At 34.9% G+C, this 27,121-nt stretch overlaps 2 protein-coding genes across 11 annotated transcripts; one reads left to right on the plus strand and one right to left on the minus strand.

Annotated features, from left to right (window-relative positions):
* Nucleotides 1-2,959: 2,959 nt before the first annotated feature.
* Nucleotides 2,960-10,275, plus strand: LOC122310517. 4 transcript variants are annotated; one of them, XM_043124436.1, is made up of 12 exons: nt 2,960-3,217; nt 3,846-4,357; nt 4,806-4,895; nt 5,005-5,244; nt 5,547-5,768; nt 6,422-6,719; nt 6,808-7,115; nt 7,195-7,316; nt 7,750-7,856; nt 7,987-8,084; nt 8,179-8,269; nt 9,622-10,275. In XM_043124436.1, the coding sequence occupies exons 1-11, from the start codon at nt 3,100-3,102 to the stop codon at nt 8,266-8,268; spliced, it is 2,205 nt and encodes a 734-aa protein (XP_042980370.1). In that variant the 5' UTR covers nt 2,960-3,099; the 3' UTR covers nt 8,269; nt 9,622-10,275. The 4 variants fall into 4 exon arrangements, with proteins under 4 accessions (XP_042980370.1, XP_042980368.1, XP_042980369.1 ...); XM_043124434.1 differs by lacking the exon at nt 9,622-10,275 and adding an exon at nt 9,048-9,454; XM_043124435.1 differs by lacking the exon at nt 9,622-10,275 and adding an exon at nt 8,376-8,800.
* Nucleotides 10,276-17,196: 6,921 nt separating this feature from the next.
* LOC122310899 (2-carboxy-1,4-naphthoquinone phytyltransferase, chloroplastic) lies at nt 17,197-24,428 on the minus strand. Of its 7 annotated transcripts, none has more exons than XM_043125143.1 (13): nt 23,589-24,428; nt 22,658-22,763; nt 21,676-21,922; nt 21,135-21,238; nt 20,971-21,024; nt 20,821-20,892; nt 20,424-20,562; nt 18,715-18,821; nt 18,530-18,629; nt 18,405-18,443; nt 18,272-18,310; nt 17,969-18,049; nt 17,197-17,717 (listed from the first exon to the last, which is right to left on the minus strand). In XM_043125143.1, exons 2-13 carry the CDS (start codon nt 22,747-22,749, stop codon nt 17,583-17,585), a joined length of 1,209 nt encoding a protein of 402 aa, XP_042981077.1. In that variant the 5' UTR covers nt 22,750-22,763; nt 23,589-24,428; the 3' UTR covers nt 17,197-17,582. The 7 variants fall into 7 exon arrangements, with proteins under 7 accessions (XP_042981077.1, XP_042981073.1, XP_042981072.1 ...); XM_043125139.1 differs by having other exon boundaries at nt 18,200-18,310; nt 22,658-22,760; nt 23,589-24,424; XM_043125138.1 differs by having other exon boundaries at nt 18,200-18,310; nt 23,589-24,424.
* Nucleotides 24,429-27,121: the final 2,693 nt, after the last annotated feature.

The raw sequence follows: 27,121 nt of genomic DNA on the forward strand, positions 1-27,121 counted from the left end.
AAACTGATAGAAAAAACACTATCATAGAATCATATTCATAAAGAAGTAATGGAAATGAAGAGGAAAAAGAAAAGGAAATGGAGCTCTGGCGACGATGCTGGGAATGATCGGTTTTTTTTTTTTTTTTTTTTCTAAATAGAAGGCAGAACTTCTCTGTCTAGGGAGTTGGGAGTTAGGCTTAACGTTACAAACTTATCTAGATTATGTTTAAGAGACAAAATTTAGAATTCAAGTCAATAGATTTAAAAGACTGTGTTTTATTTATTTATTTATTAATGTAATTTGACATTTAAAATATTAAAAAGTCTAAATTTGGTCCTCAAATCTAAATTTTAATATATCATGTCCCAATGAGATTTAGGGCCCGTTTAGATGCTAAATTGATCGTATATCACCAAAGATAGTTTTGTATGAATGTATATACTCTCTATTCAAATACACATAACTTAATTCATCTTAAATAACTTTTTTTTTTTTTTTCCATTTTAAATAAACACTATTTATTGATGAAAATTTTATTATTATTCTATCATGATGACAACAAATCAATTATTAATAAGATCAACTACTTTTTTAAACTTTATATAAAAAATTTAAACTTATTTTATACATCCAAATACATTTCATTGGAATTCATAAAATTCCCTTAAATATCTTAACTCATTACTATTTATAGATAAACTCGTATCATCTCAACTATACATACAAACATGAGAGTTTAAATCTAAAATTTAGATCCATTTCTATTCAAATACAAAAAGTGATGCATTTAAGTTTTGCTTCACAAATCGGTATATTAATACACGACTTATAATGAGATCTATTATAATTTTTCTTTTAAAATTATAGGAAAGCCATTGACAAAACCTACTGATTGTATTTTTTTATTTAATAGTTAAAAAAATATTTTTAATGAGTTTGTGATTTTTCTTAAAAATATTTAAGGGGTTTAAAAAATATTTAAAAAAAAAATTTGAACGTTTGGCATGATCTTTCGGTGACTCCCCAATGTGGCCGTAGCATTATTCAACTTTAAAAAGATTAAAATACTAATTATTTTTTAGCTTTACTAATATAAAAAACTTTCATATTAACTGTATGTTAATTGTAGGTTTTTTATAAATATGTTATGGAATAAAATAGTTTTCGAAAAATTAACTTTAATATCAATCTCAATAATAATTTTTTTTTATTTCTTATATAAACCTTTCATATTAATTGTAGAAAAAATACTTGTTTAGTTATACAGTTAAAATGAAATGAGATGATATATTTTGTTAAAAGTTAATAAAATATTATTATAATATGATTTTTTTAATATTAATTTTGTTTTATAATTTAAAAAAGTTAGATTATTTATTATATTTTATGTAAAAATTTAAAAAATTTGTAATGATTAGATTAGATGAGATGAGACGAAATAGTTTAGTATTTAGTAAACAAACTAGGCCCTTTTAAATATATTTTAAAATATAAATTTTTCATTATTTTATGAGGTATTAGATAATATGTTTATAAATAAAATATAATAAATAATTTCTAATTATTTAATATCATGTTATAAAATAATGAAAGAATAATAAAAAATTAAGGTGATAAATAGCCTTATTTTTAATAATAAAATAGTCTTGAAAAAAATTAACTTTAGTATCAATCTCGATAAAGTTAAAAAAATATCTCGATAATAAAATATTTTTATTTCTTATATAGGAAGTAGAGAAGACCAGACCGAATGCCTTAATATTCACGCAATAGACCATACAGTCCACCCAAACACAAAAAGTCACAAACAGCAAACAGCCGAGAAGCACAATCCCTCTGTCGTATTTTAGGAGATATTTATATAGTGAATTAAGATGAGTTCAATTGAAAGTTAAATAAAATGAAATAAAATTTAAATAAATTATAATAATTAAATAAAATGAATTGAAATAAAATAATACAAATATTTCATTTTATCTCTTTTTATTATTACAATATTTTTAAATTTTATATAAAATATAATAAAAAAATAATTTTTAATTTTTAAAATAATAATAATATTTTATTTAACTTTTATATTTCATAAGAGCATCCCAACCAGTATCACAAATGGTACTTGCCCTCATAATTTGATAGAAATTTTAGAGATTTGCTTAAAATCATGTCTACATCCAAATTCCCATTTTGAGGAAAATATTTGTGAAATATATAATGATGTCCCATATTTAGGGAACTATTGTACATTTTCATACTATTTTTTATTAATATTTTATTCTAATCATTTACATTTTTTATTATATTTATCTATTTTCAATCATCTCCACTTCCTATTATATTCATATTTGTTATAGTTTTAAATAATAATTTTAAAAATAATTTAAATAATTACAAAAATATAAAAAAATTAATTATAAAAATATTATCATACCCACAAAAAATAATTTAAATTTTTGTTTAAAATATTCACTAGAGTAATAATTCAAAAAATAAGAAAAAATATTGTGTAGTTAAATTTGTAAATAGAAGTGAAAGAAAAAAGTAATAAAGAAAAAATAGAAAAATATTATTTTAGTAGAATAGAGAAACGATAGATAATGAGATGTATGAAGTTTTTAAAAAATAATAAAATTTTAAATAAAATTTTAAAAAATATATTTTTTAATTAAATTATAAAATTTTTTATGAGAAATAGGCTGTGAATGCTCTAACCCATCTTGTATCAATTTTTACAATACAAACCGCACCTTAATAATTAAGCTACGATTGTGCCAGTGATTCTAACGATCTAAAAGAAAAATATAATTATAAATATAATTATATATTAATTAATATATTAATATAATGTAATTAGTTAAAAAATAAATTTTATTAAAAATAATTTTAATTTTAATTATAAATATAAATATATAAATAAATTAATATTTATAAACAAATTAATACGTGAGCATATCTGTATATAACAATACTCAAAATCCAACCCCACGCCAACCCCAACCCGTTCCTCCTTGACCTTGACTTCGAGAAATCGCAATTTCTCGGAGTCTTCTCCTTCTCTCCAAAATAAAGTTCCTTTTTTCATAGCTTCGTCGCAGCAGAAGCTAAAAGCCCAAAAAAAGAATGCCTCCACGCGCTGTTAAGCGGTTCTTCACGGCCTCCACTGCTGCTCTTAAGAAGAGGCCTCTGCTCCGACAAAGCGTATCCGTATCACGCGAACCCTCGGTCCCTCCTATCGAAGGTACCACACTTACCCCACAAATACCTTAGAACAGAAGATGTATAGTGTTGAACAGGTATCTGTTTTTTTTTTTTTCCCTTTCCTCTTTTGGAGGTCGAATTAGCAACAACGCATGCTCTGCTTGATTGGTTAGAAAATATAGAAAGAGAAATTTGATAATCCAATTTTTAGCCTATCCTCTGAAAAATGTTTTTGTCCCATTGACCCGTTGTTCATCCTCTGTTTGGTTGCTTCGACATCTCCGGAGAAACAAAATCGAATTGCAGTATTTGAATGTTAATCTCCACTGTCCACTTTTGCCTTGAACTTGGCTAGTTAACACTGAACAAAAGCTTCGATATATAAACTTAAGTATCTTATAAAATATTTCATGCAAAATATTAGCGACCAGAGAGTCGAATTTATATCAACACGTGCGAAGTTCCAGCAATTAACACATTAGTGTTCCTCGATAATCTTTTTACTTATTGATTGTTGGGGAAAGTATACATTTAGCTGCCTTTTCGTGGATTGACTGGAACAGGTATAGTGTTTTGAATCATTATCATATTTTGTACATTTTGTTATAAGAAATATTTATATATATATATATTAACTACAACGGGAGGCTTATTACCTTTTTTGCCAGAAGAAAAGGGATTAGAAAGACTAGAGCTTGAAGATAATGATCGGCAGTTTGAAGCAGAAGAGAATGGTGGTGGAAACTTAGACATGGAAGAGTTTGTAGAGATGGATGGTGGAAATGAGGAAGATGGGGGGGTAGAGAGAATTGATGCGGATGGCATGATTGAAGAAATTGTGGAAGTCGAGGTGGAAGAAGAAGAGGAAGTGGAGGAGGAGGAAGAAGTGGTTGAGGAGCATGTTGGGGATGAGCATGAAGAAATAGGGGACTATGAGGAAGAGCATCATGATGTGGTTAAAGAGAGGAGGAAACGCAAGGAATTTGAAGTATTTGTAGGGGGGTTGGACCGGGATGCTACCGAGGAAGATCTTAGAAAGGTTTTTAGCCAGGTGGGTATGATCACTGAAGTCAGACTTCTGAAGAATCCAGTAACTCATAAGAACAAGGGCTTCGCTTTCTTGCGGTTTGAGACTGTTGAGCAGGCTAGACGGGCTATTTATGAACTTAAGCACCCGGTGGTATTTATCTCTTCTCTTTTGTTCTTCCTAGTTATTCCTTCTACTTGAGATACTATAGAAAGTTTCTTGAGCGGTTGCTTTATTAAGAGGGGAAAAAGGTTCTTGAATGATTCTAGGAAGCTCCTCCCACTAATCTATTTTAAGAACTTGAACCCTTTGCTGAATCTTCATTTTAATTTTTTAATAAAAGAACTCTCTTAAGATGATCCTTGAAAATTGCTTTTGTGGGGGATTGTGGTGAGTGAGGTGTTAAATCATCCGTTCCAGCAGTCATGAAGGACATAATTAGTTGGAGAAAATCTAGCATAGTATAAAATACTATAGTATAATGTTTCTTATTGATAAAAGTAGTTATGATATCAGTGATTTGCTGTTTTTCCTCGATTTTCACCATAAATGAGAGATGGTTAATTATCCACAGTCATGTATAACTTTGAAGTTTTATCAGGTTAATGGGAAGCAATGTGGGGTGGCTCCAAGTCAAGATAGTGACACTCTCTTTGTTGGTAACATATGCAAAACATGGGAAAAGGACATTGTAAGTGCTCTAAGTTCTTGTATGCGTTTGTGGCTTTAGAATGACTGTTTCCTCTGATCGGTTAGGTTATCTGGGTTAGCTTATTTGGATTTTGTCTTTTCTACTTCAGTTGAAAGAAAAGCTTGCTCATTATGGAGTCTATAAATACGAGGACTTGACTCTAGTCGAGGATATGAACAATGAGGGGATGAATCGAGGCTTTGCTTTTTTAGATTTCTCGTGCAGGGCAGATGCCTTGGAAGCCTGCAAGAGATTGCAAAAGAGGGACGTTGTTTTTGGTACAGACAGAACGGCCAGGGTTGCATTTGCAGATACCTTCATTGAACCAGATGATGAAATTATGTCACATGTATGCACTTCTTTTCTTATCTTAATCTTTTGTTTATTGGTTCTCATGACAGTAAGAGAGAGTTGCAAAATTTGGGATCTTATTCTCCTTTTAAACTTATAAATGTATGCTTATATGTCTGGTTGTGTGTTTGTATGTCAGCTCTTATGTCATTTATTTTCTTGTTAATGGTCACACTTAGGTGAGAAACAATAACTTGGCAGCTTTTTGTTGTATAATTCAAAATTAGAAATGTTACTAATATACTTTTGTTGAAGTTTTAGCAACAACGGTTATATAAAACTTGTGATGCCCTTTTCTAGGTAAGGACAGTATTCCTTGATAGTTTGCCTCCTGCTTGGGATGAGGATCACGTCAAGAACTATCTCAAAAAGTTTGGGAAGATTGAAAAGGTGGAACTTGCTCGGAATATGCCAGCTGCTAAAAGAACCGATTTTGGTTTTATAACATTTGACTCGCATGATGCTGCTGTGGCTTGTGTTGATGGTGTAAATAATGCTGAGCTTGGTGACGGAGATAGGAAGGTAATCTGCTATTTTTTGTTCGACCTTATTTTTGTTACATGATCTTTGAGCATCCTTGTGGCAATTTTTTTTTTTAAATTTTTACAGTCATGTAGAAAATTTCAATGCTTTTATTTTATATAGTTTCATAAAATGAGAACAATTAAGTGTCTAGTGATAAAATGTATAAGGTGTTTGAAGTGGGGAAAATAATGTACTAATATAAACATGTCGATTTTTATTTGTGTCTGAGATTTACAGTGATGCTATTACTTATGAAAAAAAAACTTTGAAATGTTAGATGAGTTGCGATCTTCCTGGATGTTAATGATGGAGAGCATGAAACATGTGCTAACTGTAAAGTGGGTCAGAATAAGAACGCCATAAACAATTTTAACTGCTTAGAAAAGTGAGAGAAAGGATCATCAGGTTCCACTGTTATGTGGCTGTAACACCGAGTCTTTTACATTCTAATCTTATGCATTTATTCTACTTCCCAATGTTATAATATTCCCCCACAGTCATTAGTCACGATTATTAGTAAGATACTGCAGTGATATTTATCCAATTTTATTTCTCTATAGCAGTCTAGCAAAATTTATTTGGACAGCTAGACTCTTTTTAGAGCTTATGCAAGTAATGTATGCTCACAGAGATAATTATACTTTTCTCAGTTAAAGGTTCGGGCAAGGTTGTCTAGACCACGCCAAAGAGGTAAGTCAGCTAGACAGGCTCGGGGAGGCTATGTTGTTGCATATGGCAGTGGTCGGGGTGACAGGGGTTCCTGGGGCTCTAGTATTTCTCGCATTGATCGTCACAGGTCTATAGATCATGGTGGGAGAAGTATTCAAAGTCGTGGTGATGGTGTTTCTAACCGATCATATGGTCCGAGGGACAGAGATGTATCATATGGTCTTGGGAGTGGACAGCGATATTCTTCACCAGAGAGATCATACGGTAGAAGGTCCACCGGTATGTTGTTACTTTCTGTAATAATAATGGTTCTACCATTTTCCTTCCCCCTCTTTCCCCTGGCTTATTGCTGTCTCTATTGGGACAGTTCAAATTTATGGAAAGACCGGCTCAAAGAGGGACTACATCCTGGAAGACGAAGTATTATCCAGGCCAGCTGATTTTGGTCGAGCTCCTTTCAATAGAATTTCTTATAGAGATGCTTACCCATCACGTGGATCTGGGTACTCAGGAAGTCCTCCAAGGAAGGTTTCTCGGGCTGCCACTCATAGACCATCTCCTCCTTACGATGATTATGGCTATGGAAGATATGTGGAACGACCCTCAAACTATCGCGACAGTTATATCCGTGATTACAGTTCTACCACCAGCTCAAAGCGTCCCCATTCTGCAATTGTCAGTGATGTATTGGAATTTTTTATACACCTGCTTCTGTTTTTCCTCACCTTGTCCTAATTAAGTGGTTCTTTTTTAGGAGGAAGATCATTCTCATTATGCTGAAGCCTCAATTAGGCAATCACGAGCCAGTTTTGATTATGGGGGAAGCAGTTCTGACTTGCCTTACAGCGACAAGTCTTATGGAAGTAACTTTACAAGGTTGCCTGTTGCCTGGGTGCTTTACCTTTTTATTCCCTCAATCCCGAAGTAACTTGTGTGTCTTTCTATTTTAGTTGGTTCCCCTAGGGAGTATTGATTACCCCAGTTTGAAAAGTCAATGCTATATTCATCTCACTTATCTGAATTGTTCCTTGCTGTTTATCACATCAAATTCCAAAAGAAGAATTGATGCCTTTTTTTCCACTAAAAAATTAACTTTCAATCCTTAATTATTCACAAATATCTTAGACCAGAAAATGATTAATTAGTAGTGTGAAAACAGTAGTTTATGTCTCCTTCATTTTAGACATTTTAAAACATGATTTTCATTTTGGGCAAAGCAAAAATTACTATTTTCTCATCCTCATCCTAATCCTTAACAGCGCCATTATTTTTGCAATACTTATGGCTGATTTTGTTGCTGTTATGGTAGGCTGGGCCGTGGGTCTCGTCCTGCGTACAATGAAGGTAGTCGGAGATCTACAGGGCATTCTCATGGAGTGTATGTCACAAAAACATCCACAATGGGTTACAAAAGAGGTACTTGAAAACACACAGGCTCACATGTATCTATATAAATATTTTTTCTTCTTCTGCTCGCATATGTCCTTAAATACATTACTCTTCCTCTGTTTGAAAATTAAATATGGACGCTGTATTATGGATTCAGTTCTAACAGATGAGATTAGTAGAAGAGACAGAGAAGGGGCGTATACCAGATATGGAAGGGATTATATGTCTAGGGATTATGAGCCTTCTCGATCAGATGTATGGTTATATTGTGCTCTTAAAATATATTATTTTTTCTCTTCCACATCTAGGTAAGAAATTTTCTTATATGGTAAAATAATCATTTTTGCAGCTAGATGAAGGGGCATATCCTCCTGATTACCCCTCACGTCGCTTGGATGATGACTACTTCAGTGGCAGAAGTTCAGGCTCATATTATTAAGGTGAGTTCGCTTGTGGTTATTCCAAGGCCTTGTATAAACGTTTTTCAGTCACCAGAAGAAAAGGACCCTGCATGACTCTATTAAATAGCACATTTTGCATATTTAGATCAGCGTCTGAAGTTGTAGTGCTCCTTTGGAGGTTGATTTAGTGGTTGGAGACTCACTGTATCCTTAAGAGAATGAGTTTGGTGTTAATGGTGAGGTTTCTCGTTGCTTGAAGACCTTCGGAAGTTTGGAGAAATATTTTTACTTGTCCAATTTCATCATCTGCACTCTGAAGTTAACTGAATGAGAAATTGGTATAAAGACAGGAAGCTTTGAGAATGAGATCTGCAGTGACAAAGTATTTAGTGGAATTTGAAAATTAATTGTGTTTGGCACTTGGTTAGTAGTAGAAAGGGAGGGATTATGGACTTGTGATGTACAACTTGAAGCTCATGCTACTCATTCTTCTTTATGGTGTTTACACCAGTTGGTGTGTAAGAATATGTTATAAAACAGTTGGCTATAAATTGTTTCTGGTCTTGAATATTTTCTGGAACTCCAATTACAAGGTTCATGGAATGCCTTCATGTGATGGATAACAAATTTATGGTCTTAAGTTAGTATAACAATTGAAGTGGATAATGAAGATTGACAGGCCACTTTGTGAGAGTTATCTCCCAAGGATTTTCTATACATTTAATTTCTCCGGGTATCTACATTCTTGCTGTAGTTTCATTTAGGCACCCGGATTATGGATGGAATCTTAAAGAAGTTGATTTACTTTATATATTAGGTGGACTTGCATTGCACGGGGCTTTCCATAGTAGAGGAATGATTTGGCCGGTAAAGCTTTTGAATGATTGCACTGGGGTTCAAATGGCACAATTGAGGTTGTTTCTCAGAAGTTTACTTCAATGGGAGCTGGGGCTTCTTGACTTCACTTTCTGATTGTCATGAAAGACAAACATTTTCAGCTACTCTAATAGAAAGACATGCATTTTCACCTTAGTTATCTAATACTTCAGTAGCTTATGACTTTAGAAGAAATTAGTCTTTTGATGATTCAAAGGATTTAATACTCGGATAGTTACTGCATATTCGGATTGCCTCAAAAGGCTAATAATTCAGGGAGAAAACATATTTGGGGATATATATGACATGGACTAAGGACCTGAAACCAGTCCAATTACTTTCATAAAATTGTCTATGATTCATTTAGTTTTTACTGAATTCAGTATATGGATATAAAAAGAAAATTAAAGAAACGAATTATATATAGTGATTTGACATTACTGATATATTATGGTGAGTTGTGAAGTGCTGGTTGATCAGATGGCAAATCCCTAATGTGATGTTGCCATTGCTAGAGTTGTTCCATGCATAAGCTTCTATAATCTATACCCCTCCGGAGCAGGAGGTTAAAAGGCTTCCCAGAAGGAGGTTAAAAGGCTTCCTAGAGACCCTAATCTGGGCAAGGAAGGTATCGAAAGGAGACCCTATAGGTGGGTTGCTCCTGGCTAATCTCTGGTCCTTACGAACAAGGCACCGTGGTGAAGGTGACAAATTTGCTGGCAGAGATGTCTTTTACCTCGGGGATTAGTCGAGAACCAGAGCCTTATCTAGGGCATTGAAAGTTCTCGGATACCTCGTTATTAAAAAAAAAAAAAAAAGCTTCTATAATCTATCAGCATCTAAAAGGGCATAAGAACTCTGGCAGTCATCTGAATATGTAATGCATAAGTTTGAATGATTATATCAAACGCCAAGAGCTGTAGCAATCACTGCTGGTGACTTCAGATTTAAAAAGCAAGCAGCAGCTGTTCGCTCAGTTTTTCATTCCTCGGTATACTGGCATATCACCTTTTCATTCTTTGTCACTGGGAAGATTGATTTCGTAAGGGACTATGAATTTTGCAATTCTTTGTTCTTCCTTGGATGTCAAAGGACTGAGTGGATAATTTTTCTCTCTTTTTTTAAGAGAATTATAACCTATACATAAACAGGTTGCACTTCAGAAGTTATATCTTTAGTTTTTTGTTTTTTCAATTTTTGTCTGGCTGATACTATGCTTTTTGTCTGTTGATGTGATCATTAGCTCCGTTTGGATTCAAGTTGATCTCAATTTATCTCATCTCATTTAATCATTACAATTTTTTAAGATTCTCACACAAAATATAATAAATATTTACCATTTTCAAATTTCAAAATAATAATAATATTAAAAAATAATATTCTAACGGAAAAAAGTTAGCTTGCCTCTCAACTTGTACCGCTACAGTGTACTATCAGGCAAAACAAAAAAAAAATATTTTTTACTTAGTGATTAAGGAAGTGATTATAAGTATATTGATGTATTTTTTTTATTTTTTAAAAATATTTAAATATATTAAAAAATGTGAAAAGAAAAATGAAAAAAAACTTGGGCGATAAGAGCTGGGCGGCATGGTAGTCCAATTTATTATAATAATATTTTATTTAACTTTCATTTTATTTCGTTCCAACTCACTATAGAGCTAACTATCAAATCTAATACATTGCACCCTTTAAATATTGAAAATTGGCATATCCCACTTTTTGTCCAGTTTTGATCATTAATGCTGATTTTAAAAAGGTGGGCAAATTATCACAATCTTAAGGATTGAATTTTATAGTTAGGGTATACGTTGCAACTTTTTTGAAATTTTAGTGAGAATATAATGTAAAGAATTAACACTGCTGTTGGCTTTTAAGAATTCTAAATCTCATAAAAATATATTGAAGTACATAGCAGGTTTTTATATAAATCATTTGAACAATCTAACTATGGAAAGTAGTAACGTAAATTCTATATTTACAGAAAGTTACAACCAAATAAGAAACTGATCCTAGAATTATGCTTCCACAAATCTTTTCTGATTTTACTATGTCTGTTGACTGTGAGCTAGCGTTGAGTTGGCTGTAGGATCTTCCTTGATATGCCCTCGCAAGAACGGGCTGCCATCAGTAAGTCCGATCTTGGTTTTGAGTTGATCTGTTTCTTGAAGCGAGAGAGGCTTTGTGAGTAAGTCTGCCAGCTGATCATTGGTATGGACATGTCGTACTTGAAGAACATTTTTTTGAACCAAATCCCTGACGAAATGAAGGTCTATCTGAATATGCTTCATTCTTGAGTGCTGAATTGGATTGAAGCTAAGATGTGTGGCACGTAAATTGTCACAAAGCAATAAGGGTGGCTGTTTGAGTGTGAACTTCATTTCTTGAAACAGTGAAAGTATCCACATAGACTCAGATGCTGCAGTAGCCAGCGCCCTATATTTAGCTTCGGTAGATGACCTTGCAATTGCTCGTTGTTTCTTTGAACTCCATGAGATGAGATTGGTACCAAGTAAAATGAGGTAAGTGGAGGTGGAACTTCTATTATCCAGATTTCCTGCCCAGTCAGTATCAGAAAAGCATGTGAGTGTTGGACTGTTGTTTTTTTGAATGGTTATGTCATGAAAGATCGTGTTCTTCAAGTAACGAAGTAATCGTTTTGTGGCTGTCCAGTGAGTCAGTGTGGGACGATGCATGAACTGAGATAACTTGTTGACTGCAAAGCTGATGTCAGGTCGAGTTAGAGAAAGATACTGCAGGGCTCCAATGACACGAAGATACTCAGTTGAATCTACTGCTGAAGTGCCATCATCCAGTTTTAGATCAATCGAGGTTGATAATGGAGTTGTAACATCCTTAGTGCCATCCATCTTTGTTTTAGCCAAGAGATCACAGACATATTTATGCTGTGTTAAGAACAGTCCATGACTTGTAGGAATAACTTCAATGCCAAGAAAGAAATGCAGGGGACCCAAATCTTTGATGGAAAATTTTTGGCCAAGCTGAGTAATAATATTTGCCACAAGGTTTGAGTCATTTCCTGTGATGACTAAATCATCAACATACACTAAGCAATAGACAATTATCGAACCAGCAGTGTAAACAAACAGAGAAGAGTCAGACTTGGTATTCAGAAATCCAAACTGAATCAGTGCTTGCTTAAGAGTAGAATACCAAGCACGGGGTGCTTGTTTGAGACCGTATATAGCCTTGCGAAGACAGCAAACATGGCTTGGTTTTTCTGGGTCCCGAAAGCCAGGGGGCTGCTTCATGTATACTTTTTCCGTAAGATGTCCATGCAAAAACGCATTATTGACATCAAGTTGTCTAAGTGACCAACCGTTTATTACAGCTAGGGGTGAGCATCGGCCGGTCCGGACCGGCAAAACCGACCGGACCGGCACTGTTTGGACCGGACCGGACCGGACCGAATTGGGTCCGGTCCGGTCCGGTCCCATTTTTAAGGGACCGAAAAGATTCGGTCCGGTCCCGGTCCGGGAGTTTTTCACCCCGGACCGGACCGGACCGGACCGAATAGAAATAAAAAAAAAATAAATATTATTTATATATATTATTTATATAATAGTATTAGCATATTACTAATATATATAATAGTATACTATATGTATATATATTAAATATATTACAATATAATTACATAAATATTAAAAAAAATGTCATTAAATATTAGCATATTATATAAATATATAGTTATCACTATTACTATTATTACATATAGTTATTAGTTATAGTATAGTTATTATTACATATATTTATTAGTTATAGTATTATTACTAATAGACTAATAGTATTAGCATATTACTAATATATATATAATACTATATGTATATATATTAAATATATTACAATATAATTACATAAATATTAAAAAAAATGTCATTAGATATAAAAAAAAAAAAAAAAAAAAAGTCAACCTTGGACCGAATGGACCGACCGGACCGGACCGGACCGAATAGGACCGGACCGGACCGGTCCTGATGAAATTCGGTCCGGTCCAGGGTGGGAAAACCCTGGACCGAATAGGTCCGGTCCGGTCCACAAAACCTCCCCGGACCGGACCGGACCGGACCGAACTCACCCCTAATTACAGCAATGGACAACACAGTACGGATGGTAACGGGTTTCACTACGGGACTAAAAGTTTCTTTATAGTCTAGACCGGGTCGTTGATTGAAACCTTTGGCGACTAATCGCGCTTTATACCGTTCAATTGAATCATCAACCAACCTTTTTATCCGAAAAACCCACTTGCATCCAATGATATTGCATCCGTGTGGAGGAATTTCCAGCTGCCATGTACCATGGCGCATGAGAGCTGTGAGCTCAGAGGACATTGCATCTCTCCACCGAGAATCAGATAGGGCCTCACTAACTGTGTTTGGTTCAAAGGAGGGTTGGATAGGATGCCTAGTGACCAGAAATGATCTTTTCAGTCTATAAATATTATTCATAGAACGAGTTACCATATTATGGCTTCGGGTCACAGGTGGTATATCAGAACCGGATGGGGGTGGATTATTTATGGGAGAAATAATAGGCAAATCAGATAAAGAGGAGGAAGGGACACATACCTGGCGAGGAATCGGTGGAGGAGACGAGTCCATCAGAGGTGCCGAAGTCTGGTGGGTACTCGATGCAGGAGGAGCAGCATGCGGCAGAGATTGAGGCGTGTTTGTCGGTAGAGATTGGAGCTGATTGGTCTGCAGAGATTGGGACGGATTGGTCGGCAGAGAGAGGATTACGGGATGATTAAATTCAGTAGAGAATGGTGGAGTGGTCCGAATCTCACGGGATTTAGGGCGTAGTTCAGCAAAGGGGAATTTGCTTTCATCGAATAGCACATGTCGTGAGTGGTATACACGATGGGTTGTGGGCTCTAAGCATAGGTATGCATTTTGAGAGAGTGAGTAGCCCACAAAAATACACGGCTTGGCTTTGGGCTCAAGCTTGTGTTTATAATATGGCCGGGTCAACGGGAAGCAAAGACAACCGAATTGTTTGAGTTTGATATAATCTGGAGTTTGATTAAAAAGCTTCTCAAATGGAGTTCGGTTATTCAAGGTTGCAGTTGGCATTCTATTAATTAGATACGCAACTGTTTGAAAGGCATAAGGCCAATATGAACGGGGTAAATTTGCATCTGTGAGAAGAGTGAGACCGGTTTCAACAAGATGTCGATGTCGTCTTTCAGACATGCCATTTTGTTGGGGAGTATGAGGGGCGGTTGTGTAGTGACCAATACCATGAACCGAAAAATAGGATTTTAGAGCAATGTATTCACCTCCGTTGTCAGAGTATAGACTCTTGATGCGAGTGTTAAATCTATTTTCCACAAGATGCCGGAATTGAGGAAAAATAATTTGAACACTCGATTTTGTAGACATTGGATAGAGCCAGATGTATTTAGTGTAATGGTCAATAAAAATGAGATAATATTTTGAGCCATCAAGACCAATGTCATGTGAGTGACCCCAAACATCCGTATAAATTAACTCAAGTGGTGCTTGACTAGGTAAACCATGAGAATGAAACGGTTGACAATGGGCTTTATTTTGGGAACACGCATTGCATAAAGCTTTATTGGCATTTTTATTGGTAGGTAATGAAAAAGCCCAAATTAAATGATTGACAATTTTAGAAGATGGATGACCAAGTCTCTTGTGCCAACCATCTGTGGTGGTACGTTCATGAACATAGGCTGTGATTTTTTTGGATGCCATAGCTAGCTTTTCTGGCAAGGAGTACACACCATCTTCACATGCGCCTTTGAGTAGTGTCACCCCCGTGATCCGATCCTTCACCAAAAAATAAGAGAGATGAAATTCAAGATAAACATCATTATGTTTGGTGGAATTATGAACAGAGATTAAATTTTTTTTGATGGTGGGAACACATAAAGTATCTTTGAGATGAAAAATACGATTAGACGATGTAAAAGATAATGAACCAACATGAGATACAGGCAAACCTGATCCATCTCCAATTACTATTTCATCAGTACCATCATATTCAGAGTGAATCGAAAGATTGGAAAGATCCGTTGTCATGTTGTGAGATGCGGCGGAATCAACAAGCCATTTGTGATCTTTGGACGTATTGGACGCTGCACAGTTGGCAGTGACAGGATTGGATCCAAGTTTGGAATAAGTTTTGGCCGTATGGCCCACTTGGTCACATAGTTCGCACTTGGGCTTGAATTTTCTGGGACTCGAATTCGAAGCCCACCTTTTTTTGTTGTCTCGGCTTTTGTTGGTGGAGGATGAACGATGCTGGCTTTCATTGTTGTTTGTTCCTCCAGACCGAGATGAATAATTTGCAGTTGCAACAAATTGCTGCGCAGAGTTGGTTTCCAGTCGTCGAAGATAATTTTCATGACCAACAAGGAGATCATGAAGTTCCTCAAAGTTTATAGAGGATTCTCGAGCACGAATTGGTGCAACGATTTCACGGAACTCGGGACCCAATCCATTTAAGATGTAGAGAGTTAAATCATCATCCGAAATGGGATGATCAATAATTGCAAGCTCATCTGCGATTATCTTGACTGCATGCAGAAAGTCAGTGACCGAACGACTGCCACGAGTGTGCAATGTAAGATTCTCCTTGAGTTGCATCGCACGGGTTTAGGATTTTCCTGCATATAGACGAGTGAGTGTTGTCCAGGCATTATGGGAGGTTTTACAGGATGCAAGAAGTGGAGTGATGGCAGGGGAAGTGGACGCAAGGATAGCATGGAGGATGAGTTTATCTTGGCGAATCCAGTGGGAATTTGCTGCTTTGGAGGTGGCAGAATTTTCTGCATCTATGACCGAACATGTAAGCTTGCCGGTAACAAAATCGATGAGATCGTAGCCAATTAACAGTGCTTCAAATTGCGCTCTCCATTGAGGGAAGGTAGCAGACGTAAGTTTTTCATTGATGGTAGTGGAAGCGTTGATGGTAATAATCGGATTGACAGAAGAGGACCCAAGAAGTGTATTCATTTTGGAAGGAAAGTATATCTCGTTAGAGACCGAGTCAATGATACCATGTAAAGAATTAACACTGCTGTTGGCTTTTAAGAATTCTAAATCTCATAAAAATATATTGAAGTACATAGTAGGTTTTTATACGAATCATTTGAACAATCTAACTATGGAAAGCAGTAACGTAAATTCTATATTTACAGAAAGTTACAACCAAATAAGAAACTGATCCTAGAATTATGCTTCCACAATCTTTGCTGATTTTACTATGTTTGTTGAATGTGAGCTGGCGTTGAGTTGGCTGTAGGATCTTCCTTGATATATAATGTGTCATTTTAATAGTTGAAGTTCAACATACAAGACTTGTGAAGGGTATTTTATCTCTTAAAAATTGAAACCCGACGTATTCAGAGAATAAAAATTCTATTTGTAATCACTTTTGTGCATTCTAGTAATATGATTAATTGTGTATTAAAAAAAATTAATCCAACCAATCATATCAGTAAAATGTGCAAGAAGTATGTAAAAGTGACTGTATGTAGAATTAATAGAATTGACTCAAACTTCTTACTTAAAAATAAACAAAAAATCTATTTATAAGCCGATGTGATTTACACACATAGTAAAATATTTATTTGACATTATTTGATTTGGAATTGAAATTTTAAAAATTTAAATCTTGTAAATTAAATCTTATCATTTAAATATTATAGATTGTGTATTTAGTATTATATACATCGACTGGAAAAATAAAATAGCTAAAAAACGTTGATATGGGCGGCCGGACCTATGGCTATGTCGTTCGTGCAATGCGGCTGAAGTAGCTCTTATAGGACTGTAACATTGCTAACCAAAACTTAATGGGAAATGCTACTCTTCCAGCTGGACTTTTATTTATTATTATTATTATTATTATCATTATTTTTTACTTCATAATTAAGTAAATATTTTATTAATAATATTGTGAATATTTTTATAAAAAAATATATAAAAGTATTAATATATATAAAATTAATAAAAAAAAACCCACAAAAGTAACTAGCGGTCACCTTAGCAGTCGCTGTAAAGCCACCCAAACTTAATAAATAACATATCACATGTATGGTGATCCAAAAAAAACATTTCACGTGTACCGATAGAATGTAAAACAGGTTAAAAAAAAAATTAAATTAAAATTACAATTCCTCAAAACTTGCATAAATACATTTTGGTCGCACGTTTGTTGGTGACAGATTTGCCTCAAGAGTCTAAGAATATAGGTATCTTAAAATCACAGCAAGGGACAGTATAACAATTCAAAACGTTTATCCAGGAAGCACGTTTGTTGGTGACAGGTTTGATCGTTCTCTGAATTTGTTGCTTAATCCAGGGAGCATACATCTGACGACTTGTATCCAATAACGATCATTCATATCACACCATCTACAATGCGAGCTTTTGCTTCATCATCGTGTTTTCAAAGCCCAAGACATGGAAGATGAAGAAAAAACTCAAAAGAGTATAAGCCTTGGAACATATCTTTCACCCATCATTCTAGCCACCACCAATCCAGCAGCCAATGCAGCTCCGAATAAAGCATGAAATCTCACGCAATAGTATTTGGCCATGAAGATCTTCTGGTTGTCCTGCAAGGGTGGGTTTTACAATGCTAATTTAAAAACCAAATCAAGGTAAGTAGAACGATGAAGATACGCTTTTAGATTTCACCACCATATTTTCAGATTTTACTATCAATATACTTCCCAATCAATAGCGCAATTTTTTGGGCGAATTTTCATCTTTGGTTAAACAATTGAGTTTGTTCTTATCCAACACCATGATTGTGGTGCCGTATATAACAGTTGGATCAGAAACACAGAAGCTTGAGGCATCTTACAAGTTTATCACTGACCTTGTGGTTATCTTCGACATATGTGACAAACACTTTTCCCATGGGCAATGTAAAAGCACAGAGAAGCTGGAATAAACCATGAATGAGGAAAAGTGAGGAGGAGATGGTATAAAATGAATGTTCAACCATGCAGAAAGTGAAGGAAGAGGACACAAAGAAATGAACTGCCAAATTTCCAAAGTGGGGTCATATACCATACTGATTGAAGGGACTTACAATGGAAGTAAAAGGAAGAGCATTGATTAGACCAAGAGCAAACGCAAGGACATAAAGTGTTATGACAGTCACCTTTACTGCCTTTGAACCTCTTCTGGTACCAAGCCTAACCTGCAAGCAATATAAAATACAGATAAAATGGAACCAAATATCTGTTTCTATATCAATGTCTTGAAACATTTAAAGGTCAGATGAGATTATTCACCAGAGGGGACATTTTTCCAACTGCCTTATCTCCTTCTACCTGAATAATACGTAATTACTGTCAACTGATACAGTCAACCAAGGAGAGTCAGAATGCAGAGTTAAATGTTTATAAAAGCAGAATACCTGATGGAAGTGACTACAAAAAAGGATTAGGGTTGTTGTGATGCCAACTAGGATTGATGCAGAAAGAATTGTGCCACTAATGGGAAGATGGTTCATCTTCCTGTCCATACCACTTGAAGTCAATATTATAGCTACAGAAAATGAAATCGAAACATATTGCCCTGTAATTATATAGGCCATATAACCTTGTGCTGCCTTGCAATAGGTAGAAAGCAGTACTAGCAAATGGACCAAATGCTGCAAAGCACAGGGGCTCTCCCAATCCTTGGTAGCTTAATCGAAATGGCGGGCTCTGCAAAAGAAACAATATTGAACAGGTGTGAAAAACTTTGTCCTGGAAAATTTGAACCCAAAACCTGCCATAACCCACCCCAGCCCCTTGCCACTAGAAGCAAGGCCCTATGGCAACACATAAAAAGACATTCTTTTCCTGTTTACAGCTTGAGAGAGGTAATGCCAATGGGAAAGCACATTCTTTTAGGTGCTTTCAAAAACTAGGAGCTTGATGTCCCTTATAACACTAAAAAGAATGAAAGACTTCAAATAGTTTCACAATGAATAAAGGAAACTTGAAATAAAAATTACCAACAAGGCAGGATAAGGTTTTCGCATTAGAGTTCTGTCTGAGCAGAGAACTCAACTGTTCATTTAGTTTTTCCATCTATGCAGTATTATTATTATTAGGAATTAACTTCTAGCGGGTCGGTCTGCTATATTCAAAATAACAGCCTTCCAATAATTAAGTGACAAGTAAGCCTCCCATATCAACTTTCATGTGTCCGCACAGCAGGTGATAAAATAAACAAAAGGTATTTCTCCCTCTCCAGTTACCGTTCCCCTCTCCTCCCTCTCAGAAATCTCGAAAGCCCCCCTCCCCCCCTTACACCGAAACAAAGACCCCCCTCTCCCACAGTACCCAGTGATCAAAAGGCCATAATATTGAGAATCTGACTTCTCTTATGATTATTTTCTTCCTCAAAATTTCTTCTCACTAGCTGTTTGTATCACCCACTTTAATGGAGATTTTGAGCTCCTGTTGAGAACCGTAGAAACCCACCAAGAAAAAAAAATTGCCCAAAAAAAAAATGGAGGTAACGATTATGATTATTTTCTTCCTCAGATATTCTTCTCACTAACTGTTTGCATCATCCATTTCAATGGAGATTCTAAGCTCCTGTTGAGAACCATAGAAGGCGCCCACCAAGAAAAAAAAAAAATGCTTTTGTGGAGTTGATTGTAGAAATGTTCATGATCTAGTCTAAATTTAGTGGGCTGGGTTTCTGTCTTTTGTTTTTTTTTTTTCATAGGAATCTTCAATTATGGTAAGAAGGATGCAAACTTTTGCAACCATTTAAATCATGCTTTTGATTTTGTGAAGCTTTGGCCTTTTTGAAATTGACAATAGAGATTGATGGGTTTTATCTCTCTACTGTGGAATTTTATCTCTACTGTAAAATATTTGAAGCTTTGAAGACGACCTTGAGGACAACAAAATTACAAAACCCCTCCCCGCAAAATCTCATTCCTTCAACCAGGAGTAGATGGTAAATTACAATGAAAAAAGAAGAAAAAATAATCACCGGAGGGGGTGAAAAAACTAAAGATCGCTGAGATGAGAAACAAATTTCACATTTCACAGAAACTCGTGTTGTGCGGTAGTCTAGAATTTGGGAGGGGTTGCAAATTTCACAGATGCTAGGTGAGGAAGAAAGACAAACAGTAGGAATCGTATTTTATATGGTGTGATGACTCTTATCATTTTTGTGTAAAATTGCTGACGTGGCGGATTTTTATTGGAGGCTGTTAAAACCTTGGTAATGGACGGACCGTTTCAAAGCGTTTCACTTATTATTATATTATTTTACTTCCAAAAATCAAACATGCATGTCTATACCTGATAAATATAACCACAAATAATTGAGCATGCCAGTAACATTATTGAACGTATACTTCCAGCCTCCATAGATACCCATGTCAGCCCCACGAAGCCAAGAGCAAGAAGTGAATAAGCAGCAACTAGGGTTCCTGTACGGCTTCCCAAATGCATTACAGAGCTTAATTAGCAAATTTCATTGTAAATCAACACATAAAATGGAAATTAAATAAAGAATATTCAAATATTCAATAGTCCATATGGTTTGGTTTTTGGACAGATTGATCATTTTAGTCCTTCCATCACACTTCCATTAGTCCTACTAATATAATTCACGCCACATCATAACCACAAGGACTAATTTAATATCTAACCCAATTCTGAAATTTCATAAATTCTTAAAGAAAAAGAAACTTACATGCCAACTAGGTTTACAACTGATTCTTTTTTGTTCTTATCTGCTCCAGTGTCGAAATCGTAAACATCATTGCTGAAGGGACCAAGAGGAAATTAGTAAACACCATTCTATTCAGGGTATGAAAAAAAGTTGGTGTGGGAAGATGAATACTGATGGATCAACTTCGGTTGCAAGAAAATGTCATACATTCCATATATGTGTGTCCTTGTACCACAGAAGTATGCATGTACAACAAGGTAATGATTAAAAAAAGGATATGTCAACTTTTAGTACCTACTAGACAAGTAGTAGCTCTTTATCAATTTATGACTCACCTTAAATTGAGCCATGTGATAACAAGAACAGAGGAAGCCAAGAGAACAAAAAAACGCCTAGCTGAGCATATGCCTGTCTGAAAATATGCAGCTGCGCTACCCACCTGTTTGGATACTAAAAAATTGGAGTAAGATGCAAACAAGGTGTATGACTTGAAATGCAGGGGAAACACCAGCGCAGATGAGTTCATCATTGAGGTTTTGTCACCAACAGCAGCAATGAAATCAATCTTCATCATGTAAGGGTTCCACATATAAAAAGTGAGCGGGTGGATAAATACAGGATACTTCCTTTTTCACAAAACAGGACGAAAACATTGAGTAAGCCCTTTAAAAATTATCATCTGCCAGCAAAAGCCTTGTTGATATATATACTCACAATAGATTATTCAGCAAGTGCAAAAACTACACACATACTTTGAAATTATTTAGTAAGAAGGGAAAATTAGCAGACTCACTTGATCAAAAATAAATTTATGATTCTAACACCTATGCTCTTTAAGCAATAATAATGCAGCTGAAATTTTCAGAAAAAACTCACAGTGAGAGGAACCAAAGCAACAGAGTACATTGGTAATTTAACCGCCCTCCATATCAAGGTTGCCCTAGACACACCGTCTTCTTTTTCCTCTTCATTGGTAGTGCCAGAATAGTCTGATTTACTCACCAAATATACCCATTGAGATTGGTGTCCTTTTCTGACTTCTAATTGCCTTCTATAAGTGCTATGCAAAAGTTTTCTACCATTGCATAGGAAATATGATGACCGTTTGGAGTCCAGATAATACCTACAAAATGAGCATTGCCAGTGAATGCAGAAAAACTGGGAACGAGCCCTATTCCCCCCTCTTCTACCCCAAAGCAAAAAGAATTTGTGTTCTAGCGCCAAAACATTTTAAGGAGATATATATCATATTATAATCAGTAAGAGTGAAGCATGCCTTCCAAGGAGTTATCTGGTCCAAATTATAAGCATTACAGCTTGTTACAGAGCTCTACTATTATCGTACAAGAAACTGAATTAAATGAGCTCTAGAACAATTCAAACATACCCAGAGCTTAAATTATATTAGATGTTTTGAAGAACTATAAAAAATTCAATCTTCCAAAATGACCTTTCAAAACTAAAATATAACTATTTAGTACCTTCAAATCACACTTAAGATCAATGTAGTGCACTACTTTGCAATTCTAGCCCAACAATTTTTCATACAGTTATATTTTTTCATTAACTGGAAAAAACTGTTTTATTTTAGCTCCGTATACTTCTCTTTTGAACAATGCTATATTCTCTTTTATAATTATTCATTATCTTTACAAGGGCAGAATATAATGATCAATGAATCTATCAAACCCAGTAAGGATGAAATGGGAAGATTTTCATTTCTTTATACAGTATTACACCTTTTTCAATTGAAAATGTAGTGCCCTAGGACTAATCAGAATGTTCATGCTACACAAAGCCATGTCTCATGAGAACACTTGCACAATGTTTGGGAGTAAAACAAAGAGATGAAGCTTGCCTTGTCATGTAACTCTGATGCAGGAGGCATTCATTTAGTTTCTTCAGGCCAGACCCTGGGTTTAGGTTACAGAATGTGGCAGCCATTCGCATCTATGCATTCGCTACTGTCCAGAGACAAGGATGTATAAACAAGAAGAGATGTTTTTAGTCCTATTCAGCTATGTCACTTACACTAACAGCTTAAAAAACACCAAAAAAAAAATAACATAAGGATTTTCTGCATTCAAATGACGAATGTTAACTTGAAGCCGGACAAAGTTCATATTAGGTCCGGTTACATAAATCATATCAATAATTACAGTACAGCTTAATTTTATATTAGGTCCGGTTTTTAGGTCCAAATGGCCTCATCCATACATTTTAGATCGACATGAGCACCAAACCACCATTGAAAATAAAGATATTGAAGCACGTCCAAATGTTGTAGTCACTTAGCATCTTGAACAATTATTATATTTCTTTAAACGGATCAAATCATAAGAAAAGAAGATTGTGTCACTCATCGATATAAGCAGACCCTGGGATTGTATCGAAGAGATAAGTAAATAACAAAGAAAGTCCAACTGTTTCTGGAACTGAGCTTTCGCACGATTACTGCATCAGCTCAGAAATGCAGATAAGTTTATACCAAGAAACTCGAAGGCATTGGCCGGTATTAAGCACAAGGTGCTTCTTCTTCCCAGAACACTTCTTCATGAACTTAAACTTGATAGATACTATCCTCAAACAAGAGCTTTGCTAAAATTTAAAACAAGTGTATTCCTTGACATGCTACACACATTTCTTTCTTTTTTATCTGCAGGATTATCCGGTTTTAAACACCTACAAGATTCCCATAGATATACATAGTTTTATTTTATCAACAACATACTCTTCAACATCGATAGATGCAAGTACAAAACCTGGGGAACTAAAAGAAAGAGAGGTACCTTGCAGTGTTACTCTGGCAACGAGAAGAGGGTCATGTTTCTGAGTCTCCTTGTCTCAGTCTCTTCCTTCTGGTTCGTATGGGAGATGAGATAGAGGGGGAGGGGAATTGTAATTTTTCTTACTGGGGTCTCTATAGGAGGAGAGTAAACTATAAGCGGAGACGACTGGGCAGTTGAAAGTATGCAGCTCCCGTCCACTCACGACGCAACCCATCCTCTCTATCGACAACAGGATGTTGCTATTTGTAATCTATCTGATGAATTAGTACCCATTCAACTGTCGCCACCTAGACATACGCCCATCTTAGCGTTCAGAATAAACCGTGGGTCATGACGACCTGTCGTTTATTACTTAAAACATTTTTTATTACACTGTTTTGCGTCAATTGCCTAATAGTAATCGGCCGGTTCTGAGGTTTCCCTCCGATGGAGCGCATAGGTTTAGCCAATCTGATTCATAGCCGGAATGTAAATAGACGGATCGGAATGACAAAATAAACACCGACTTCTCGCCTCCACCGCAGCCGCAGCCTGATATTGATCTCCACCTTCCGCCAGGCAATAATTCTGATTTCTGACGAATCTTCATCTCACCGGCGTCAAATTTTGATAGAAAATGATAGGAAGAACAGACTGGATTTTCTCAGATTCTTCTCCTCGACGGAGTAGTCACGGTTCACCATGTATCAAGAGAAAAGCGAAAGCAAAAGCAAGGAGAATGTTGGGAGACCTGCTTCGCCTGATCTTTGCTGCAGCGCCACTTAGATGTTCGACTGAAACTCAATGCTTCACGGCGCGTGCATCTTTGCTTCCGGACCCTTTCTTTGCTGACCAAATGCAGAAGGGAAGCATAAATCCATAAAATTATTAGTTAGTAATTTAACATGATATTAGGGAACAAAATGGCATAAAAACAATACCTAATTAAGACTTAATTTAGTTTAATGAAAGTAATAAAATATCATCATTACTAACACTTAAACTAAACAAGTACTACCTGAATCTATTTATTTATCTTTGAAAATATGAATTCCACAAAGCTCATAGATATATAAACTCACTTAGGGGTGTATGGAAAATTGCCAAATCGACCTCTATCAACCGTCGAACGCTGGAACCGGTTGACACCGACAAAGAACCGGTCGGTAGTTGAGTTAGATACATAGAAACTGATATCTGTCGATTTAGTTTCAGTTATTCTGTATGAAAAATCATTAAACCAATTGATCGATTCATATATTTTTCTTTTCTTTATATATATATAAATGACACCTGTGTCACTCATTTGAGTAAAACAACACTATTTTAGGGCTTATAAGTTTTTAAAAAATATAATAGAATGGTGTCGTTAAGCCAAACGGCACATTTTCAAAATGAATTAATAACACTCCACCCCACTTTTTCTTTCATGCGTCGTCTTCTTTCTTAGTTGCTTTCTGTAATTTTCTTTTTTTTCAATAGTAGATGACAGCACGATGCGGATACCTTATTCCTTAGTTTCTCTTTCTTCATAAAAGACGCTAACGATAAACCAAAGACTATATCGATGCACATCAAAACCGATATAATTGATGATCTCTCATCAAATTTACGATTTCGGTCAATGGTATTGGGTCATGGTAGACATGGTGGTGTCTCGATTTGACCCTAGACTCATTTACTGTGGTTCCACAGAGTGAGTGTTTTTGCCTTTTGGGCTGGTAATCCCTTTCATGCATTATGTTGTCCTGATGATTGAACCCAGGGGCTAGCGGGTGGAGCTTTTTTAATTGGCTAAAATTTTAAAAAGTTACATGGTGGGCTTCTCTGTTACATATATTATGCACCCACTGCTACCGATTTTCTTTCTTTGGGCTGGCCCATTTAAGACGTGAAAAACTCAATTTTGTTTGCACTTCAATTGAAGTAGGCCGTACTATTTTTAAACTCAATAGAACATAAGAGACTTGAACAGCAATCATGGTATTCAAGTAATACTAAATACATAACTATTGTGTAAATATTACACATTTATTTAAAAAAAATATGAATCCAATATTAAAAAACTAATTTTTTTCATATGATTTCAAACTTTATTCACCTTTTTATAAGAGTGTACACTGTAAATATCATTCTCGATCGAGAAAACCTCTTTTTTTTTTCTTATTTAAAATTTAATATTGTATTAATTTTGAACCTCCTTGTAATGGATATAGATCAAGCCCTATTTAGATGTTAAGATAAGTTAAAATGAGTTGAATTTTTTAAAAATAATAGTGAGTTGAGATGGTGAAGTGAGTTTTATGGAGTACACTTAAAATGTGACTAGACTCAGATTGAAACAACACTGCATGTGCCGTGTTCTTTGCTTCCATTATTGAGCTAATTCCTATGTATTTATAGGCTTTGGCCCCCTAATGATTCAATATATAAAGGTTTTTTTTTTTTTTTTAAAGAAGAGGACGGTACTTCAATTTTATTGATAGTCCTCATTTATGGTAAAGGAAAACTGTGGTTACATCTTGACATCTGAGAGTTATACATATTCAAAAAAACCAAACCCAAGCATTCGAACTAACTAGGAAAAAATTAAAATACTATACAGTACATAAAAAAATGTAAAAAATACGAAAAGCAACAATGATAAAGATAAACCAAAGTAAAATAAAAGGCAAGAAAAAACAAACCTGTAATTAAACGTGTTATTTTTTATGAAGAAAGTGTAAACCAGATTTATCCATACGAACAACTCCCAAAATGTTCGGCAGATTGTGAACGGACTAAAAAAAAGTCTCCTTACCATTAGAACCCAATTTGGCAAGTATGTCGGTTACGTGATTTGTTTCTTGAAAAAAGTGGGAGATCTGTATCACGATCGAGCTCACCATCATGATTCAATATATATAAGTTATAAGGTAAACATCTCTTCAATTTTGAAGTTGATCAGGATTTCAAATATTGGGAATGAGATAGATATATATTTATTAAACAGTTCAAATTAAAAAAATTATTTGAATAACGATAAACATTTTAGATCTCCCTTTATGTGTATGCTTCTATTTCACTCTAAAATCTTATTTGGACAAAAATTTGAGAAAAAATTATTTTTCATAAAATTTTAAAATTTAGTACTGTTTTAATTTTGAACCTCCTTGTAATGGATATAGATCAGGCCTTACTTGGATGTTAAGGTAAGTTATAATGAGTTGAGTTATTTATAAATAGTAGTAAATTGAGATAATGAAGTAAGTTTTGTGGGATACACTTAAGATGAGTTTAAATGTATTTATTGGAAGTTAAAAAAAAGTTATAAATTTTGCGTGTAAAAAGGTGTTGAGTTGAAAAATATTGTGAGTCATACGTGTAAATATATTTTGAATTGAGATGAATTTAATAATTTAAGAGTTGAGTGTTTAGATGTTAGATTTAGTTTAAAATTAAAATTTAGTCAAACTTTCAAATAGAACCTTAGAACGGATTTTTTAAGAGAAAATTAAATATATAATATGAGATTATATATCTCTATTCCACTCTAGATTTTAGATTACTCCAAA

Source organism: Carya illinoinensis, chromosome 5, assembly GCF_018687715.1.
Source record: "Carya illinoinensis cultivar Pawnee chromosome 5, C.illinoinensisPawnee_v1, whole genome shotgun sequence".
Classification (NCBI taxonomy): domain Eukaryota; kingdom Viridiplantae; phylum Streptophyta; class Magnoliopsida; order Fagales; family Juglandaceae; genus Carya; species Carya illinoinensis.

Excerpts from the sequence above, each read along its gene's own strand:
- LOC122310899 (XM_043125139.1), bottom strand. The coding sequence starts at position 22,749 with ATGCGAATGGCTGCCACATTCTGTAACCTAAACCCAGGGTCTGGCCTG. Across the intron at positions 18,630-18,714 it reads CTATTGCAAGGCAGCACAAG|GAAGATGAACCATCTTCCCA; the intron begins GTTATATGGCCT and ends TGGTATGGACAG. Across the intron at positions 18,050-18,199 it reads CTCTTCCTTTTACTTCCATT|CTTCTCTGTGCTTTTACATT; the intron begins GTAAGTCCCTTC and ends GGTTTATTCCAG.
- LOC122310517 (XM_043124436.1), top strand. The coding sequence starts at position 3,100 with ATGCCTCCACGCGCTGTTAAGCGGTTCTTCACGGCCTCCACTGCTGCT. Across the intron at positions 7,116-7,194 it reads AGCGTCCCCATTCTGCAATT|GAGGAAGATCATTCTCATTA; the intron begins GTCAGTGATGTA and ends GTTCTTTTTTAG. Across the intron at positions 7,317-7,749 it reads TATGGAAGTAACTTTACAAG|GCTGGGCCGTGGGTCTCGTC; the intron begins GTTGCCTGTTGC and ends CTGTTATGGTAG.